Source organism: Condylura cristata, unplaced genomic scaffold, assembly GCF_000260355.1.
Source record: "Condylura cristata isolate star-nosed mole 26May11 unplaced genomic scaffold, ConCri1.0 scaffold00042, whole genome shotgun sequence".
Lineage (NCBI taxonomy): Eukaryota > Metazoa > Chordata > Mammalia > Eulipotyphla > Talpidae > Condylura > Condylura cristata.
This window is the reverse complement of record NW_004567143.1, coordinates 1,042,845-1,061,815: the sequence shown is the minus strand read 5'-3', so window position 1 is coordinate 1,061,815 and position 18,971 is coordinate 1,042,845. Positions and strand designations below refer to the sequence as shown.

Genomic DNA, 18,971 nt, shown 5'->3' with positions numbered 1-18,971 from the left:
CCTGCAGCCCCGCGCTTACCTGCAGCCCCGCGCTTACCTGCAGCCCGGCGCTTACCTGCAGCCCTGTGCTTTCCTGCAGCCCCATGCTTGTTGCTCAGGCCTTGCTGATAGTAAACTGTGGGTGTTGTTTTTAATTTTCATCTGAATGACTTATGCTGCTTATCCATTCATGACCTTAAAGCACTGAGGTGCTCGGAAGGGCAGGGGAGAAAGAAGTATGGGTTTGGTTTGATCTTTTATGTTTTTTGCAGTTATATTTAGTGATGGCTGTAGTGTATTAGCCTATTTGCCTTTTAGTTAAGATTGATTACAAATCACCTGGTCTGATTTTATAATCATTTGCATTAGAGGGAAGCTCTCAGTGGATGATGGATTTTTGTGACTCCGTGAACATGGTGAGGTTTTTGTTGCTAAACGTGTAAAAGCCCTGTGTACAAGCGTGAGCAGCAGTCACTCGGGTAGTTCTGCACTAGGATGCTCTTCCCCCCGATTGTCATAAGCAAATGCCAGGTAGCTTACCACTTTCACCCCCCGTTAGAGAAATTACTGTAGAAAGAAAACTATATTCTTGTCTGAGTTTCCGTGGCTGCTCCTCATGTGCGTACACCCTTCCATTGAGAGGTGCTGGGCCTCACCGGCATGCGTGAATTAAGGCCCAGGGTCAGCAGGGCAGCGGATGGGTGTTCCGTGTTTTAGATGCAGGGATCAAAAGTGCCGCTGTCTTTCAGCCTGCCTTCTAGCTGGGAACCCTGAGTCATCTCTGATGCTGGCTTTTCTTCTTCCTCCCCTTCCTGGTATCTTCATCCTTATAGATTCTCCCCTTCCCCATTCTTTTAAGTGTCTCAATAATTCACCTTTAACTCTGTGTGTTCACTGCTTCCACCTTCCTCCACTGATTATTATGCGTCTCTCAAGCTCTATTCTCTGACACTTTCCTTTCCATTGCAGTTCATCTCTTAGACCTATGACCTTCGCCATATCCCTGTGTGACGCTGGTCTTTATTCCAGCCCCTTTCAATTCCTTTTTCAGATACTTGTTTTCTTCTGTCATCTGACCCTGTCATAACCTCATCTTTTCTGTATTTACCAACAGGAACCTTCCAGGCTGCCCTCCTGAATACCTTCGTGCATGCTGGGCCCTGCATACTCCACCTCGATGCTTTGCTGTGCGCTCTTTGCTTGGGTCATGGGCCCGCCCACTCTCGCCTCTCATCTGTCTCCTGTCTTTCCACCAACACCCAGCTGACCTCCTCCACCCCAGCAGGTCCTTGTCGGTGACGCAGGTCTCTGCGCTTTCCCTCTTGAATGTATGGAAGTGCAAGTCAGTGATACTTTGAAATTGAGACTCTGAAATGGAGTCTTTTCTTGTTTTAACCCAGTTTTCATGTGGGTTTGAGTTTCCAAACTGATAGGTTTGAAATATCTGTTGAACTCACAGCGCATAACTCTCATGCATCTGTTGTGAAAGCTACTGACGGCACTGTAGACATGGGCTTTGACTCGCCATCTCATCTTGATGGTTAGACACCTGCCTGGATTTTTTTTTTGGGGGGGGTCAGATTCCCTCCTCCCTGCTGCATTTACTCCCCATCATTGTGCCGGTTGGTGTGCCTGGGGCATCGTGTAAATGCACCCAGGGAGCGTGACCTGCAGCGACTTTATCTCCCGCAGAGCCCGCCGGAGTTGTGCTTGCCGGGGTCGTGGGTGGCCATGGTCGTGGGTGGCCATGGTCATGGTTGTCCTCAGCCTCCGCATTCGATTCCCCATCAAGAAACAGGAGAGAAGATTCTGAGGTGAACTAAATTCCCCTCAAAGATAGCAGTCTTACGAAGAAGACGAAGCAAGCTTTAGTGTCACGGTGTTTCCATTTTTTTACTTAGTTGGTGAGTTGAAGGTTTTCTTCTAGTAGTTTTTTTGGGGAACTATTGGCATGGCGTGCTGTGAGTGTCAGAGTGCTTTCACGTGGGAGTTTGTTCATTGGGATCCTATTAGTTCCTTGGGTGATGACTGTTTCTGGAGTGGAGTCCGAGGCTGCCCTAATCTTTCTGTTTCCCCACTGAAGAATGTGCGTGGATGTTTGTCTTTAGTCCAGCACCTTTAATTAGACTTGACTCTGTATTGTCCTTTTGTATTGGGCTTCCCTGGGCTCCTAATCACTGGGCTGTCGACTTACAGTTCAGGGACATTTGTCTCTGTGTTGTTCTTCAGAAAGCAGTTGTAGGCATATAAAACTATCTACTCATTTTTTCTCAATCTTTTCTAAGTTATTGTTATTAATTTCCACTTCTTTTTGCTCATTTCTGTTTTGCTTCAAATGCCTCTTTGGAGTCTCAGTGATGCTCATTCTGCTTCAAACAGTTTATTACTAAGATTTCTTTCTTTTTTTTTTATTGTCATGAGAATTTTTGAAACTGAAAGATCTAATTTCTTTAATGAATTATTCAGGCTCATACTTCACTTTGTTTGCGATTTCACACTATCTTTTAAGAGCTCTTGCTGAAAATACATATGTACGTTTTCCACGAGGACTTTGAGGTAGTTGAAACTTCGTCGGGATTTTCACTTCCTTGGTGGCAGTGTTTCTTGTTTACCTTCTCTCTTCTCCTTCCCTTCTTTCTTCTCTGCTTTGACTTCTTGGTTCATCCTAGACAGATGCTGTGCTCATTGGTTTCTGTTGGTCTTCCAGGGAGCTGCACTCCCCACCATGGGAGGCTGTTTGGGGTGGGGAGCGAGGATGTCATGAGCTGGTTCTGGCCAGCAGGAAGGCCTGGGGGGAGGTGCTAGAGGGCCCCCCCCCCACTGGGTGCCAGGAGACCGTCCCCACTCGGCCTCCCGCTGCTCTCCATGCCGGAGCAGCTCTCACACTGCTGTGAGTCTGGTGCTTTGGCCGAGGCCTGGCCCAGCCTCCTCCTACAGCGTGGCTTGAGTTACTCTGCTTCAGCAGCTCTTTCGCATATGTTGTGATTGGCTGATAGACTTGTGCCTAGCTGTACCGAGGGTATGGTTTCCTTTTTTTCTTTTTTCCACTTTGTTGTTGTTTTAGGATGAGGCAAAGGCAGAGACTTCACTCTTTTGTCTTAAAGCACTTGTCTTTTTAAAATAGTTTTCTTTAAATTTTTCCATGAACTTGTTCAGCTGACAAAACTTCTCCGGGTGACACACTGAAGGGCTCCCGAGCCCTCCCCAGCCATCCTTGCTTTCCAGGCTTGATTCCTCTGTCACTTCTGCATCTGGTGGTCACTGTTTGACCTGAAGGCTGGAGCTCACCGTCTGTGGCTTGGTTTCCAGACCAGTTAGGATGACAGGGCTGCATCACTCTACTGTGTGGGTGTCTGTCCTCAGGGCACGCTGTAGGACTGTAGGCATTAAAACAGGATCAGTGTTTCCATCAGGTTCGCCTCTCTGGGCCATATCACACTATTTTGTGTATTAATGAGGTTGTATATCATATGAATTATTAAAACAAGCTTGGCTTTTTGCTTGAAATGAGCAGGATTGCCTGACTGGGCAGCCAGCCCTCCCGAGGCACCGGCTTCCTTTCATTGTTGAATCCTACTCAGTGTAGCTTTTTATGTTCCAAGGATCAAAGCCGCAGGGGGAGAACTTCATGGGTCTCTACTTTGCTGGGGAAGGGAATAGTGATTTTAATTTCTGTCATCAGATACCAAAAGTTATTTCAAATACACTGCAGCTGAAAAGGGGGGTGGGTGGGGGGAGTGGCAGCCTACCTGCCAGTCAGTGACAGTAACTCACAGCATGTGCTGCCAGGCAGTGCTTGTAATTGTTTGGGATTTACAGACACGACAATGAGACATAGTTTGCAAATGAAATATTTACTTTTACCCATCATGCTTGCAAGCTGCTTTACATCCATCATGTTTGCAAACACTAGTGTAATTCCAGCTGTTGGAATTAATCCTTTTATAGGTTCTGTTAAAAACTATCATATGATAACAAATCTCATTGTATTTTCTTTTTGTTTTTCCATTGACTTTTTCTTGTTGTTATGTGCACTCATGAATAAGAATCTCTCGGTGTTTGAGATGGGACTAGAATAACTTACTGCATCATTCATCTGGTTAGGGTTAGAGTTTTGCATCCTTTTCATTTCATAATGAAACGAATCCACCTACAGACTGCAGAGCAGAGCAAAACTAGGATCCGAGGTGTTTTTCCACTTGCAGAATCATCTTGCCAGCAGGCAAGGGGGAACCCTGCTGTGCCACAGCCCCACAATCTGAGGTTTCCCCCACCGCGGCTGAGCCTGCGAGGCTGACACACGGCCTGGCTCTGGCCAAGTTCCCAGTGAGGAATGCACAAGGCCTTCATTCCACCAGTGGCTTTCGCTGGCCAAACACAGGTGTGCTCATCTCGTGCACTGAGCCATCAGGCTCTGTGGCGTATCTGACACAGTCTGAGTTTTACTCTAATTTCAGAAAACTTTTCTTACGCACTTTGGGATAAACAGTTTGATCGCTTGAGCAATTTAGAGTATCCCACTAGCTACTTGTGGAATGTTGCAAATAACATGATTATTCTTAATAATTACATGTAAATATACTACATGAAAAACTCTGAAAGATTTATCTGAACAGCAATTAATTATGTGTGTTGGGACTCCTAAGAGCAAAGTCAGTTGTTGCTCTCTTAGAAATGCTTTGAATGAAAATCCCTGGTGATGAGAATTGGTTAAAAACGCTAATCTTCAATGCAAAATGGATTGAAGATGTACACAGAAACCCTGAAACTATCAAACTCAAAGACGAGAGCAGGAGAGATGCTTCTGGATTCTGGTCTTGGCAGCGATTTCGTGACTAAGAGACCTGAAGCATAGGCAGCAAAAGCAAATTAGGCCGGTGGGGCCATATCAAACTAAAACGCCTCTGTGCAGCAGAGTGAAGGGCAGAACCGAGAGAGTGTCCGTGGCCAAGTTATGTGGGGCAGGATTGATTTCCAGAATATATAAGGAACTCCTGCAGTTCAGTATCCAAAAAGCCAGGTAACCCAGTAAGAATCAGCATGAAGAGCTGTATAGCTAGTTCTCCAAAGAAGACCTACAAATGGCCAGTAGGTAGGTACACACAAAGTTACCTTAACATTACTAACCACTATGGAGATGAAATCAAAACCATGGTGAGATGTCACCTCAAACCTCTTAGGTTGGTTATGATTAAAAGAAAAGGAAAAAAAAATAGCAGGTGTTGGTGAGAATGTGGAGAGATTGGAATCCATTGCATTGTTGGTGGATGTCGGGGTGTTCCGGGGAAAATACAGATCTACCTGGTCATCTGGCAGCAACTTCTGGGTGTCTGTCCAAAAGAATTGAAGCTGGTTCTTGAGTTGAAGTCTGTGCTCCTGCGTTCACTGCAGCCCCATTCACGGTACCAAGATGGGCTCACAACTCAGTGTCCAGCGTGACTAAGGAAAACGTATGATGAAATGTGATTCAGCCTTAAAAATGAAATTCTGGAGGGCCGGATGCTACACGAAAGAGGCAAGTCACAGAAGGGGAAACACTACGATTCGATTAGGTGAGGACCCCAGGATGTCACACTCAGACACACACAGAACAACAGTGGCCCGGGGGGAAGGAGGGTGGGGAAGGTCTCTCAGAGCGCTTGTACCGTAACCGCGGAGCAGCACCGGCCCCCGCCCTGCCTGTACCCCCCAAGCTCGTGCCTGTACCCCCCAAGCTCGTGTGCACAGGACCAGCAAGTGGCTGGTTGAGGACAGGTGGAGGTCGGCCATATTCTGGTCTTTACTGAGTCTGCAAAGTCTTCCTTTGATTTTACTCAGCTTTTCAAATGCAATTTGACCTAAACACGTGGAAAATGTTTTCAACTAGTTAAGACATTTTATTGATAAAATGGTAAAATGCCTCTTCTTTGCCAGACCGACAGCAAAGCCGAGTCACTTGAGGGACAAGCTGGAACATGTTTTTCCTTTCGGAAGGGCTTGCCCTTTCTGCCAGCTGGGACGTAGAGATGTGTGCACAAGTCTCTTTGGGTTATTTTAATTCCCTTCGTCGTTTAAAATAGAAACATGCGTGGACAACTTCACTTCCAAGGATTTATTTCTTTTTCACATAAGCTGCTCTGAAAACTGATTTGCATCCGGGCATGAGAAGTAACTGGCTACAGAAACCTTTTTGATCGTAGCGGTAACCCTGCCCTGAGCTTCTTAGTAAGCAGCGGTGCGAGGGGCCGGCCGCCCACACTTCTCCCTCCGCCCCTCGTTCCCCCGTTGCTCCCTACACAGGAGCCTCGTGGTCTGCTGCGAGTGGCGCGTCCTCGCTGTCGTCCCGGCTTGCCCTTCGGCGTGAGCTGGCAGAACCACAGCTGTTCGGTGTCCACCTCCATTCCACTCAGGGCCTGGCACACCCTGGACAAGTGCAGTGCTGAGTGGCCATGCCGAGGAAGGACACGTGGCTCCATCTGACCACCCTGGCCGTGGACGCCATCGCTCAGATGTCCACAGGGCCTCCACAGGTCAGCTTTGCTGGCTCGATGCTGAGGCCCCTGTACTTGCTGGCCTTGTGCGCCGAGGTCACGCTGTGCGCCTGGGATAGTTGCGGACAGTGCCCACCTGCCTGTCCTCGGCAGCCTTCGCCTTCTCCCTCTGCCGTGCCCGGCGCCCCGTGCATGCGGCCGGCCTCTCCGATCTTGGACGTTTAGTCTTCATTGGAAACATGCATTCTTCTTTGATCTTCTGCAAGTTGTGCCGGCAGCATGATTTGGATTTAAGCACCACGCCATATATAAGGAGGTGTGCGTTGTGGGTAATTTGCAACATGGAACGCTCCTCTTCCACGTCCTTGTCACAGCTCTTGCGTTTTACACCGTGTCAGTAGCTTTGACTTTTCTCTCCCAGGAACGTAAGACTCCAGGCGTCGTTTTTGTGCTCACGGAGAGGGAGAAGAGACTGAGTGGTGCTTTCTGTGCCCTGCTGAGGTGCACTGGCCCGCGGAGTCCTGCATCTCTGTGCTGCTGGAGCCAGAGGGACGCAGAGCTCGGGGGTGCCGGAGTCCCTGACAGCCTCCCGCCTGCTTTTCAGTTCGGAGACAGATACCACAAACACTGCAACGTTTCCTAAGGTTCCGGCAGGGAAAGGGAATTCCCTAAGTGCCAAAGCGAGGACGGAGTGCAAGAGAACACTTTGCTTCTTCGAAGGTGCTGGGCACAAGCGTTTGTTGTTCTTGGGCGCGAGAGTTGGGTTTTAACTGTGTGGCGACAGAAGGTGTGTTCCTCAGGGAGCTGGAAGGGCAGCCCTCGCCTCACGGGCTGGTGCCGCGGGAGAAAATAGAGTTGCTCGGAAACCGTGGGAATGTTTTTAGTTTTTTTTTTTTTTTCTTAATTGAAGTGACACTGGCTTAGAAGGAAGTAACATTACCAAGGAGCATGCCCCAGCTCCTGGGGGCCTGCAGGGGGCAAGCCTGTAGGAGTCAGGGGACAAGTGGCGCGGCAGCGGCCTTACTTGGTGAGCTCAGTCTTTCTGAAGTTCAGTCGGTTTTGTGCTCCCTGGCAACGCTGAAGGTGTTCACCTATGGCCTCGAGTCTGGCAGATGACGGCACGCTGGTGACTGCCTCCTGAAGACACTTTGCAGGTCCCAGTCAGGTGTGCACGCCTGGACGCCCGCCCTGGGTGGACGCGGCGGTGACAGTCACCGACACAGCCCCCACTGTGCCGCCTGTTCCTGGCCGAAGCTGGCCCCTGTGCGGGCCGGGGGGGGGACGACCCGAGGCCATGCCGAAGGCCCCCACAGGCTCGTCTTGCCCCCTCGGGGGACTCAGCGGCCGCCTTGCCTGCATGTGCTGGGCAGGCGTCGCCTGTGCCGGGTGACCGGCTGACCCAGCGCTCAGCGGTGCGGCCGCAAGGCGGCCGTGTGGGCCTGAGCGCCTCCTGGAGCCCAGGTCTAAGCCTCCAGATTGAAATGCTCTTTGTTTTTTCTCTTTGAAGCTCTTTTAAGAGCCTGTGCCGATGGAGGTGCCAACCGCTTGTACGACATCACTGGAGGAGAGCGGACGAGGTAGGCTCCTTCAGCCCCACCCCGGTCTGATCGTCTGCTTGGTGAACGGTGACTGTTCGTTTTCCTCAGACTCTTCACAAAGCCCTCCTTAGCGAGGCGCTGCATAACTGTGACCTGTTACTGCTTTGCTTTGGATGGTTTCTCTTAGTAGAACTAGACAAATCCTATTCTTACGTAGAAAAGCCCATTCTCCCACTGCAAAAGCCTGGGGAAGCAGCGAGATCCAGTACTCGTATTATGAGGACTGTAAACATTGACTAAATAACATTCCAGTGGTCATTTGAGCTAATGTTCAAACAGCTTAAATGAATAAAAACTCATAAATGAAATGTATATTCTGATGTCAAGCATGGGAAATTTTCATATGAGTGTTCAGTGAAGTCCGCAAAATGCACGCTAACTCAGTCGCTTCTTAGTTCACACACACATGCGCACGCACACTCACACACATATTTGGGCATAAATAATGTGTTTCTTAATGAGTTGTTATCTGTCCTGTCTGGTCTTCCTGATATTGGCCCATGGAGCTATTTTTAAATAAGAGAAATGCTTGACGAAAGCAAAATTTAAACGTAGTTCATGCCAACATGTTTATAGTTCACCCTCTTGGCAAGCCTAAGAATTTATAGTCTAGAATATAAGCAGACTAGCTGTGAAATTTAGTTCCCCTCCTAGCATGTGCATTATCATATATATGAAATGTTTATAGTTTAAAAACATCCCCTCGCTGCAAAAAAAAATAAAAGTATATGATGTAACATACCGCCTGGATGAGTTAAATGCATGTATTTTGTAATGATGTATTATTCTTTATGGCACCAACATTTTGAACTTGGGTTTCTACAATCCAAACTGCTCTTCTGAAAGCAGCTGGTGCTTGGAGAGAGCAAGCTCCCTTTGAGATGGGGCAGTGGAGACAACACAGTTCTTCGCGTCTGCACTCCTTTATTTTCCACTTGATGGATTCCTCTGGTGACTGGACGTGGACAGTGTGTGAAAAAATATCCAAGTATGCGTTACAGAAAGCACCTGGCCAGTAGGGGGGAGCGTGATGTGGGGGCACCTGGGCCTGGCGTGGACGGCCACGGAGAGCAGCGTGGCCCGCCACGGAGAGCAGCGTGGCCCGCCACGGAGAGCAACATGGCCCGGGGTGGTGCAGGCCACGGCGGCACTGACCTCGGCTAACCGCCACTGAGCACGCCCCGCTCGATGGCTGCTAAGCATTTGCCTTTGTCCCAACTCTCAAAGTCACCTCTCGCTACCAGGCCTTTTTTCTAATAATCCTAAATGTTTTTTCCTCCTGTGAAAAATGCATGACGATTGAATATATGCTAATGAGGTGAGAGAAAGGAAAAGAAAACCAGGAAGTTGCCCTGGCTCTTGTCGATTGGTTCTACCTTTTGGCAACAGGAAATATGATTAATTTTTCTGTAGTTATTTGCTCAAACATTTGTGGGTAAATGTATCATTGATCGCAGTTACTCTTTATTCTCTCCCCATATTTTTGAGTGACTTTGATCAGTGACCCACACTGATGAATTGTGCTCTGAGAGCTGACGGATTCTGACTTGGGTGTGGATCCACTTTGTACATCAGTCTCAGGAGGATGGAAGCCCAGTCGGGAAGACATGGGTGGCCACCACCCATTGACAGTTTTTGTCTTTTTGTCCTCAAGAAAACCTGTAGTATACTAGAAGAGAAAATCAGTATTCAGCATGATAAATCATAAGGCAAACGATAGTATGGGAGTTCATAGGCTCTTTGACAAAGGAAGACACTGAGGATGGACAGGTAATGCAGACTGGGGATATTAGATGCCATCCTGAGACTTCTCGTGGGGTAAGGTTAGGGCTCCAGAGTCGTGTGGTATGAGTTTAAGTGCCTGTATGACTGGGGGTGGGGGAGGGGAGGTTCTCCTTCGTGTTCTGTAAAAAAACTGATGACCTTGAGAATAAGGGTTTGGCAAAGTCTCCGTCTCAGTGAAGGATAGAAGTAGACTTTCATTAGTAAATTTCTTGTAGCAAATGCAGATGATGAATTATAATGATGTGCATCTGAAACTTACTTATACCGCAATAATTCAATAGAAAGGCATTTAAAAAATAAAGACCATGCTGTATTTTAATTATCTTCTCAGCCTCGTCCGGTTTCCTTCATTTTCTTCTTCTGTTCCTCTTTGCTACCTCTGCGGAGGCCCTTTCTCAGGGCTCTTCAGCCTGTGCTCACTGGCACCGCAGCCGTGCGTGCAGTCTCCCCAGCCACGCTGGCCGTCCGTTCTTGTGGCCGCTGTGTGGGCCTGACCCTCCGATGGCTGAACTGCACGAGCTGGCCTTTCTCGCTGCCCTCTCCATGCAGTAGAGCTCAACTAGCTAGCCTCTGCTTCCAGCCCCATGGTACTTGAGTCTCATGCGCCAGAGTACCACTTCGGTGTTCACATTTCACCTTGATTCGAGCTAGAAAGATCTCCCCTTCACTAGGTTATAAATTTTTAATGATCTGTTGTCCTTTAACTTTGCATAATACTTTGTAATTATTTACTCTTTTGTTTATCTTGTGATTTAGCTGCATGTAGCTGTATCTCATCTCCCTCACTGGTGGGGAGCTTCTTGAAGGCAGTAATCATAATTCATCTTCTCATGCCTCATAATAGCTTGTAGTAATGAGCAGGAACATTTATTGAATTAATGATTTTTCATTGATATCTTAGCAGAAATGTCACAAAGACTAAGCTTTCGTTCAGCCAGGAGATTCTAAGCTCTAGTAGCTATTGGAAATATCCTGATGCTAGAGAAGAAATATTGAGTAAGTGTATATCTTATTAATAGAAGATAAGGTGCCTCATACCTGAAAAGATTATCCATGTTTTGTCCAAAATCGTGTGTAATTTATGTCTCACTTATTTCCAGAATATTGCATATTACATAGCGTTGGCAATGCATTGATTTTTAAGAAATGTTTGGACCTAACTTAAAAGCATAGTAGATTTTCCTTAATTGAAGTCACATTGTATCACAGCATTTCCTGAGTTAAAGTGTGTACCATTATAAATCAACATCAGTACACCTTGCATTATGTTCATCCTAAAATGTTCAGTTGAGATAAGGCTTTTATCATGAAATAAATATCCTTGCTGTTAAATTGATTGGTATTTTGAGAACAATATGAATATAAATTTTGAAGATGGGAATGTTTATAAAAAAATTACTTTCATGGACTTAAGAGCTTGTAAAAGTTTGCTTACTGTTCTGGAATTAACCACGCATCATGGTGCTATTAACGTGTGGTAGTTTGAAAGGGGAGTGGTGTTTATAGGTTTGCTACCTCAGGGCTGCTGAATCCTGAATGGGAAGTCTGACAGAAGACAATCTGTGTATGAACATTGTTCTTGTCTAATTCAAATGTTTAGGAGATTTTGTTCATTGTAAAGCACGGCAGAGATTCCTTGCATGGACGTGAATGGTCATTGAGGTGCCGCAGGGCTCTGGTCAGTGGGGGCTCTTGGAGGACCTGAGAGGATGAAAGGGGCACGGGCTCCTGCCTCATCTCTTCTTCCTCCCACTCTGCTGATGTCCTCAGAGCCAAGAGTCCAGACTTTCTGGTTTATACATTCCAGCAACTTTCTCAACAGCAGATCGGTAACCACCTTTCAGAGTGACCAAGTGAGAAGAGGAGGGGCTGTTTTAACTCTCACTCCCTGGCTAAACCAATTTTCAAATATAAACAACCAGATAATGTGGGAGGCTAGCTGTTAAAAATCAGCTTCTAAAGTATATTTCAGTATAGGTAAACTGGCCATCCACAGCAAGTATCTGATACCCCCTCAGGCATCAGTCTGTCTCCATAGCAGCAACGGTGACATCTTGTTCTCTCAGCCCTTTAGGCCTGCACCCGTGGTTGGACCAGGATTCAAAGTCTGATCGTGCAGCGTGATCGTGGGAGATGCTGGCAGATATTTCCTCTTCCAGGCTCTGCTATTTCCTCATCACTGATGTTTCAGAGAGATCCCAGTTTTCTGAGGGTCTCTTTTGGGAATATTCAGAATATTCTAGAAACATATCACTTGGACTAGCCATAAGAGATTTGGGTCTATTGAGAGGTTGTAGGATGACTCTTCAAAGCTGTAGCAAATGAAATACAATGTAGCTGGGTGTGTGCAAAAAGCAGTTTTGGGCTGTGAATATTATTGTTTTTATTTATGCATACAGCGCTGGGGTACAGGCCAGAGTTGGGGGCGGGGGAGAGAGGATTCACCAGAGACAGAGTAGGGAGCAGAACAGACAGATCGATGAAGTACACTGCTGAGCGGAGCAGCAAGTGAGGCAGAAGAGGTCTGCCGCCCCTGTGGGTCACCTCCGGGGCGGGGATCGAACTCGCGCTGACAGAGCTGCCGCCAGCTTGCAGTGCTGCACCCTAACCCACTGCGCCACCAGGGAGGGCCCAGCTGTGAGTATTGTATAGGCAGTAACTGTACGACTTCTGGGAAAGGTAGTGAGCACTTTGATTGTGGTTGAGTGAAGGGATTCATTCTTTGGCTTCTCATGTTCTTTGATTTTAATCAACTTATTCAGGAGTAACTTCATGCAAGAAAGTTCTTCCATTCAGAGCATATGGTGCCGTTAGCGTTGAGGTGTCATGCGTGCCGTCCTCCCCCAGGGCAGGTAAGACCTGGCTATTACACCTGCCCTGCCCTCCCCCAGTTCCTCTCACACCTGGGCTCCAGTGACCCGCTAGAATGTCATAGAAATCCTGGTTTGCTGTCTTTGGTTCTGACTTTGTGTTTCCTGTGTGGCCTCCGTCACTCAGAGCAGTTAATGGGCAGCGCTTTTAGGACTTGCTCTTTGGCAGAATTTGTTGTCATTTTTCCAGGTGCTTCTTTGGGAGGAATGTCAGTTCTTTTGGTTAGAAACCAGCAACATTTCAAAGTTGTCAGTTCAATCCTGGAGTCTATAAACAGTAGAGACTGTGTGAGGTCTGTAGTTGTTGCATCCTAATGACAGCAGCAGAAATGCTTGCTCAGTGCTTATTTTTACTGATTGATGCAATCAAGTCAAAATTGTTAAGGAATAATTTGTCAAGGTCTGAACATAAAGCATGATCTGTATAATCTCCTCTATACTTGACAACTGATTTCAGTTTACCTGTGACAATAATTTTCTGTGTTTGGAATTAATTTTAATTGATGTTCAAGTAAAAAAAAAAACAAGTACTTTCAGTATGCTCGAACATTGATAGATAGGAAACTTCTGGGTTGTTTAGGAAAACCAAAGATTTTTGGTTTAGTTTGATTCTTACAAGTATAGCCTTAAGCAATGTTTAGTCATTTACTTTAATAAGTTTTTATTAAAAAGTATTTAGGCAATCAAATTACTAAGCTTGTAAGCATGTCATCATTATTGGGTCTTTGAATCAAAGTGATGGAAGGTAAAAATGATTAGCACATTTAAGAGAAAATTTATAATAGGAGTCTTGGTATTAAAGAACCCTGCACTACAAACTCTGAGGGCATATTTATCTTGACTTATTGATTGGATTAGCTTAGGAATATATTTTATTCTGTTGGTTATCACATGCTATAAGTCAGATCTCAAAGTTGTCCATGCATAGCTCTGAATCATTCCAGGGTATTGGAGGAGGAGTGTGTATGCAAAGATGCTATGTTTGTCAGATCATGCATGAAGTCAAAATCAATTTTCAGAGTGAAATTGTTTTAAGCAACTGCAGGGAGTCAGTTTACAACTAAATTTAATCAGAGGCCTTGTTCTTTATGGCTATTCTATTTCATAAAGTATGTTCTTGACAAAACCTTTTTCCTGCACTGTGGATAGAGTCTTCAGAAATAAATTACCTTCAGGTGATTTTTCAGAGAAACCTGGGTCATCTGTCAAAAGTTTTGAGTAGCATGTGGCTCTCTTAATTTAGCTTTTTGGAAAAAAAAAATGAGTTATTTTCTTAGCACTTGTTAGTACAATTTAAGAGCTCGTGTTTTTTTCATCCTATTTTGGGGCTTATTTTCTATATATTGTTAGATTGGAGAGTCAAGAGCACCGGACGGCAGCTGTATATTACCCTTCCTGCACCCGCACACCCGGGTTTCCCAGAAAGTGTTGGGTGGTGCCTGTCGGGCTGTGATGCGCCTGGTCGTGAGTGCACATACACACTGCCTCGTGAGGTACGGATCCTTCCTGCACGGCTTTCTTGGTTTAGAGCCTTGATATTATGTTACTGGACTGAGAATAAGTGGACATAGCACATGTTTGTTTGTCGACATGCCACGACCGGGCACACCATCTGAGTCAGGGTGGGATTGCGTCTGCACCAGCGATGCACTGCCGTTGTCGGGTCCAGAACATGGCGACCGTGCTCAGTGTGAGCAGTGACTAGCCAATACATTTTTCGGAAAATGTCCAAATGGCCACTATATGAAGCTGAGCTCTGAACTCTCACTTACAATCCTGGGCTAGGGATCCGAGAGCTGTTTAGTAGGGTGCTCCTTGAAGAGCTCGCTGCTGCCCTTGTAACCTGAGAGGTCAGGTATTGCTGAAGAACTCAGAGCCGGTATTTCCAGTACAACAGAATGCACTTAACCACCAATGGCAAAAGATCATGGTGGACATATCTGTGTGTGCATGTGCACGCATGGTACTACATTTAATGTGCTTAACTCTGGAGAGTATATGCCCTAGGGAGCTGGAGAACACAGCTGGAGAAAGTAAGGGGACTTAAACCTTGGGACCATTAACCTTGACAGGGAGGAACCAGGGTCTCCCCCGTGGCCTAGGCATTAAGTCTCAGCACTGTCACCATTGTGGCTTAAGTTCCCTCCCTGGCCAGGGAGCAGCCCTTTCCTGACCTGCCTGCTGCTCCCCTCAGCAGTGTATTTCAGTGGATCCGCCTGTTCTGCTCCCTGTTCTATCTCCGGTGAATCCTCTCACCCCTGGTACCTCTGGCCTACACCTCTCAGGTCTTCTATGTATACACAGATAAATAAATCTTAAATAAATAAATAAATAAAAATTTGAAGAAACCAGAGTAAAAAGCTGTCTATTAAAAATTTTTGGCCGACCCACTAAACCCTTGTGCTGAATGAGATCAGCAGCCCTTCTGCTTGCACTGTAGGGAATCGGTGGTGTGTCCCCCACAGTATTTTCAACCTTTGAGCCCTTGGTTTTTGACCTTGGACGTGAGATCACCCATTTTTGCTGGATACCATTTCGGGGGTTTTGTACCCCTGAGGTGCTGGATTTCATTCAGGGGTGTTGGATATCATTCAGGGGTGTTGTGTGCATCTGGGGTGCTATCCACTCTGTATGGGTCTGGAGCGTGAGAGTCCCATATGTTTTGGAGACTTGTGTCATCATTGTCATTCTTCTCCAAGTATTTTCTAATTTCATCTTTGATCTCCTCATTGATCCAGTAGTGTGGGTTTTAATCTCCACGTGGTAGGTGGGTTTCTTGCCTTCTCCATATGGTTTATTTCTAGTTTGATTCCTTCGTGGTCGGAGAATATAGGGCTGATGGAGCAGCTGGGGGCCGGGAAGGGGGGGGTGTTGTTGAAACCCCATCACCCTTCAACAGTGATTGTTCACAGCACCTGTGCTATGCAAAGGACCCACGCTGCAGCCGCAGTCTCAGGACTCTTGTCAATGAGCTGTAAAAAGTCAGATGTGCCTGAGAATTCAACCGAGGGCTTGAAAATGGTGCCTGATCTCAGGCCGCTTCCCTGCCTGCTCTAGTAAACGTCCTCATCCCTTGTCCTGGGGAAGCACCCTTTGCAGCTCTCCCTGGGGTGTGCACCCATTGTGATCCCCACCCTCAAATACATGCTTTTTCACTTAACAGAAAAATAAGTAAATTTTGGATCCCCACTCAACCAGTTTTCTAAAAACTGTTGGCCTGCCCCTTGGAATGTCGAGGAACCAAAGCTGCCAGCAAATGGAGATGCCGTTTTACAGATTCTGGTTGGCCCCCCACTGTGTCCATATTTGATTTATTCATAAAATTGCTTTTTGGTGAAAAGTCCTTTTCACAAAATTATTGAAAAAAGCCTTCTGCTCGGGCTCTCCCTGGGGGCGCAGCGGGTTAAAGCACAGCACTGAGAATCTAAAGCCACTTCCGCATGAGTTCAATTCCTGCCTGCCCGGGAGGTGACCACATGGAGCAGCAGACCTCTCCTGGCCTGCCCGCTGCTCCCCTCAGCAGTGTACTTCGTCGATCTGCCTGTTCTGCTCCCCACTCTGTCCCTGGTGAATCCTCTCACTGCCCCTGCACCTCTGGCCTGTACCCCAGTTCTGTATGCACAAATAAATCTTCCCAAAAAAGCCTTCTGCTTTCTTCCAAGTATGATAACCCTCATCCTCCCAAACGCAGACCCTTGCAATGTTCCCCAGCATCGCCCCTGGCAGCTGCCGTGTGCCTGGGCTGCTGCCTGGGCCGGTCTGTACAGCCCTGCGCCCTCCTTCCACGCTAGGCTGGCGTTTTCTGCGGGTGTTTCTACCTGACTGGGCCAGATGCCTTGTTCTTGTTTTACTTATCTCTGCAAATGATTCTAGCACCCAAATGATAGTTGATAAACAGACATTTAACTGAGCAGTACTGTTCCCTTTAGACAGTTCTCCCTGGAAATGGTAATTTCCCCCCATTTAAACCAGCAAAGACAGCGAACTCTGAGTGACCAGAGAGGGCTTGGTGGCTCACTCACGAACCTTGCCCGTTGCCTGGAATCTTCCTTCTCCATTGCTTCCCTTTGGGGGGCAGTCCAGCACTGGGGATCCCGTTTGTTCTCCCACCCCATGATATATTCTCAGATTTAGTTTCTTTATGAAAAACATAACAAACTTCTAGGCAGCAGCCTATTTTCTAACTTATGATGCTTGGGAAGGAGGCAGAAGTGCAGAGTGCAGCTTTCTCTGTACAGCTTGCCTCATTTGTTTTGACTGCATGCACAATCCACTTATTCATCACTAGCGGCCTCTAGTGTGGGTTCAGTTTTTTCCTGCTCGGTTGTGCATTAGCAGGTTCGACTGCTCCTGGTGCAGAGGCCGGTCCCAGGGCGCAAGACCCAAGTTTCGCCCAGGCTTCAGCCATCAGAGCGCTGGCATGGCCGCACGCCAATCGTGACGACTAGCGACAATTCGGCCTCCCTGAGGGACGGGGCGTCTTCCTCGATGCCCTTCGCCTCCCCGGCCTTCCTCCCTCCCTCCTTCCCGCTGCCAGAATAGGGAGTTGTTTTCCCTCTCCCCCTCGTGTCTCTGCTCGCTTCAGGATCACTTTTCACGCGGTGACAGTCACGCAGCTCTGTGCTCCCACCCCCTTGCCGCCAGAGCCTGGCTCCCGTCCCACCCCCGCGGTGGCCTCTGGCGCACACCTGTGCTGCAAGGCCTGGGCGCTTCTCTGCCCACACTCACGCCGCTGGGCCTTTGGGGGCTGTGGACGCGGCCACGTCTGCATGGTGACACGTGGAGTATATGCTTCATAACTATTTGAAAGCTTGAGTTAAACATCCCATATGGAGGATTCATGACTACATGGTTTTCACCTCTGACCTCTCCTTTGCGCTTTCTCTGTATTTAAAATTTTTAGATGAACTTGGGCACTGATCTAATCTGTGATCTCAGACACCCAACTGTCTAGCACTCTTGTTATTTGCATTAAACATGGCATCAAGGTTATTGATTTCTGAGGCTTAAATATTAGTTTAGTCTTCTAAGGCTAAAACTGTTTGCTATGCATGGAGAATATTGAGGGAGACGAGTAGAAAGACCCACGGACAGCCTGTGGCTGCCCCTGGACCAGCCTGTGGCTGCGCCTTCTCCTCCTCCCTGCGGTGACCTGACTGCATGGTTTCTCCCTGGCTGGTTGTTCCTGTCCTGCCTGGCGGTACAAGGCCCTGGGCCACCAACTGTCTCTGCTACCTCTTACGTGCAAATCTTGTTTCCATCCTAAACGTTGACACTTGATCCTTCTTGCAGAAATGATGAGGGAAAAGCTGTGTGCTTACGTGCAGTTTATGCAGTTTGTCCAGAAACATATTGCAGGAATATGATTTCATAGGAAAATCATCTTTGGACACAAATTCTCGTTTAGGTCTTGAGGTATTATTGTGGCTCCTTAAGACAAAAAAATAAAAAATAAAAATAAAAAACTGCTGGCCCTTGGCTTTGAGCGTGGTCTGTAGTGAAGAATGTTCTGTGTGCAGATGAGAGTGCCTTCAGGAACTCGACTCAACGGTACCTCTGGCACTGTCTCCTCCATGCTCACTGTGTAACCCCTTTATCGGGAGCTAGGAAATGTGTCTGAGTCCACATAACAACACTCAGTAGGCTGAGTGGGAGTGAAATCATACACAGTGGGCTCTGTTACAGTTTTCTCCTTTCCCAGGCTCTGTCGCCTGCCGAGAGAATATGGGTGTAGCAGTGCTCAGCGAGCTCACAGATGTGCGGCCTCTATCCATCTGAGAACATTTCCATCACTTCAGCTTTCCCATTTCAACACTTTCTCCTTCAGCTGTTACTCCCACCTGCCCTCCAGTCCTAGCTACTGACCCACCTTTTGTCTGTATGGAGCTCCCCGCTTGTGACTTTCATGTAAATAAGATCATTGAGCATGTGGACTTTCTGCCTTCTTTCCCCTAGCATGTTTCTGAAGTTCAAGTAGTAGATACAGCGGTATCTCATGCCTACTCCTTGTTTTACTCTGTTCATCTCTTCATCCAGGGATGGCTATTTTGGGTGTATCCACCTTTTATCTGTTTTAGAGAATGCTGTTGTTAGCATAAGTTCACAGGATTCCATGCACATATGTATATACATTTCTCTTGAGTCTGTACATATAAATATAATTATGAGACAGTGACACCCTGTGCTTAACCACTTACTACTGTTTTCTCCTCTGCTCAGATTATTTGCCCAGCCTTAAACTAGAACCTTTGTCTTGTTTATTGAGTTAT

The 18,971-nt window shown here is 47.1% G+C and overlaps 1 protein-coding gene across 3 annotated transcripts in view; it reads left to right on the top strand.

Moving 5' to 3' along the window:
* The window catches only part of TPK1 (thiamin pyrophosphokinase 1), a 188,960-nt gene that overhangs the window by 57,144 nt on the left and 112,845 nt on the right, over positions 1–18,971 (top strand). For 2 of the 3 annotated variants that reach the window (XM_012733832.1, XM_012733831.1), the window contains one exon: positions 7,957–8,026. The exons of the other annotated variant lie outside the window; for it this stretch is intronic. In XM_012733832.1, the coding sequence (XP_012589286.1) occupies positions 7,957–8,026 (70 nt within the window). The remainder of the gene's footprint in view (positions 1–7,956; positions 8,027–18,971) is intronic. 3 annotated transcript variants of the gene reach the window in all.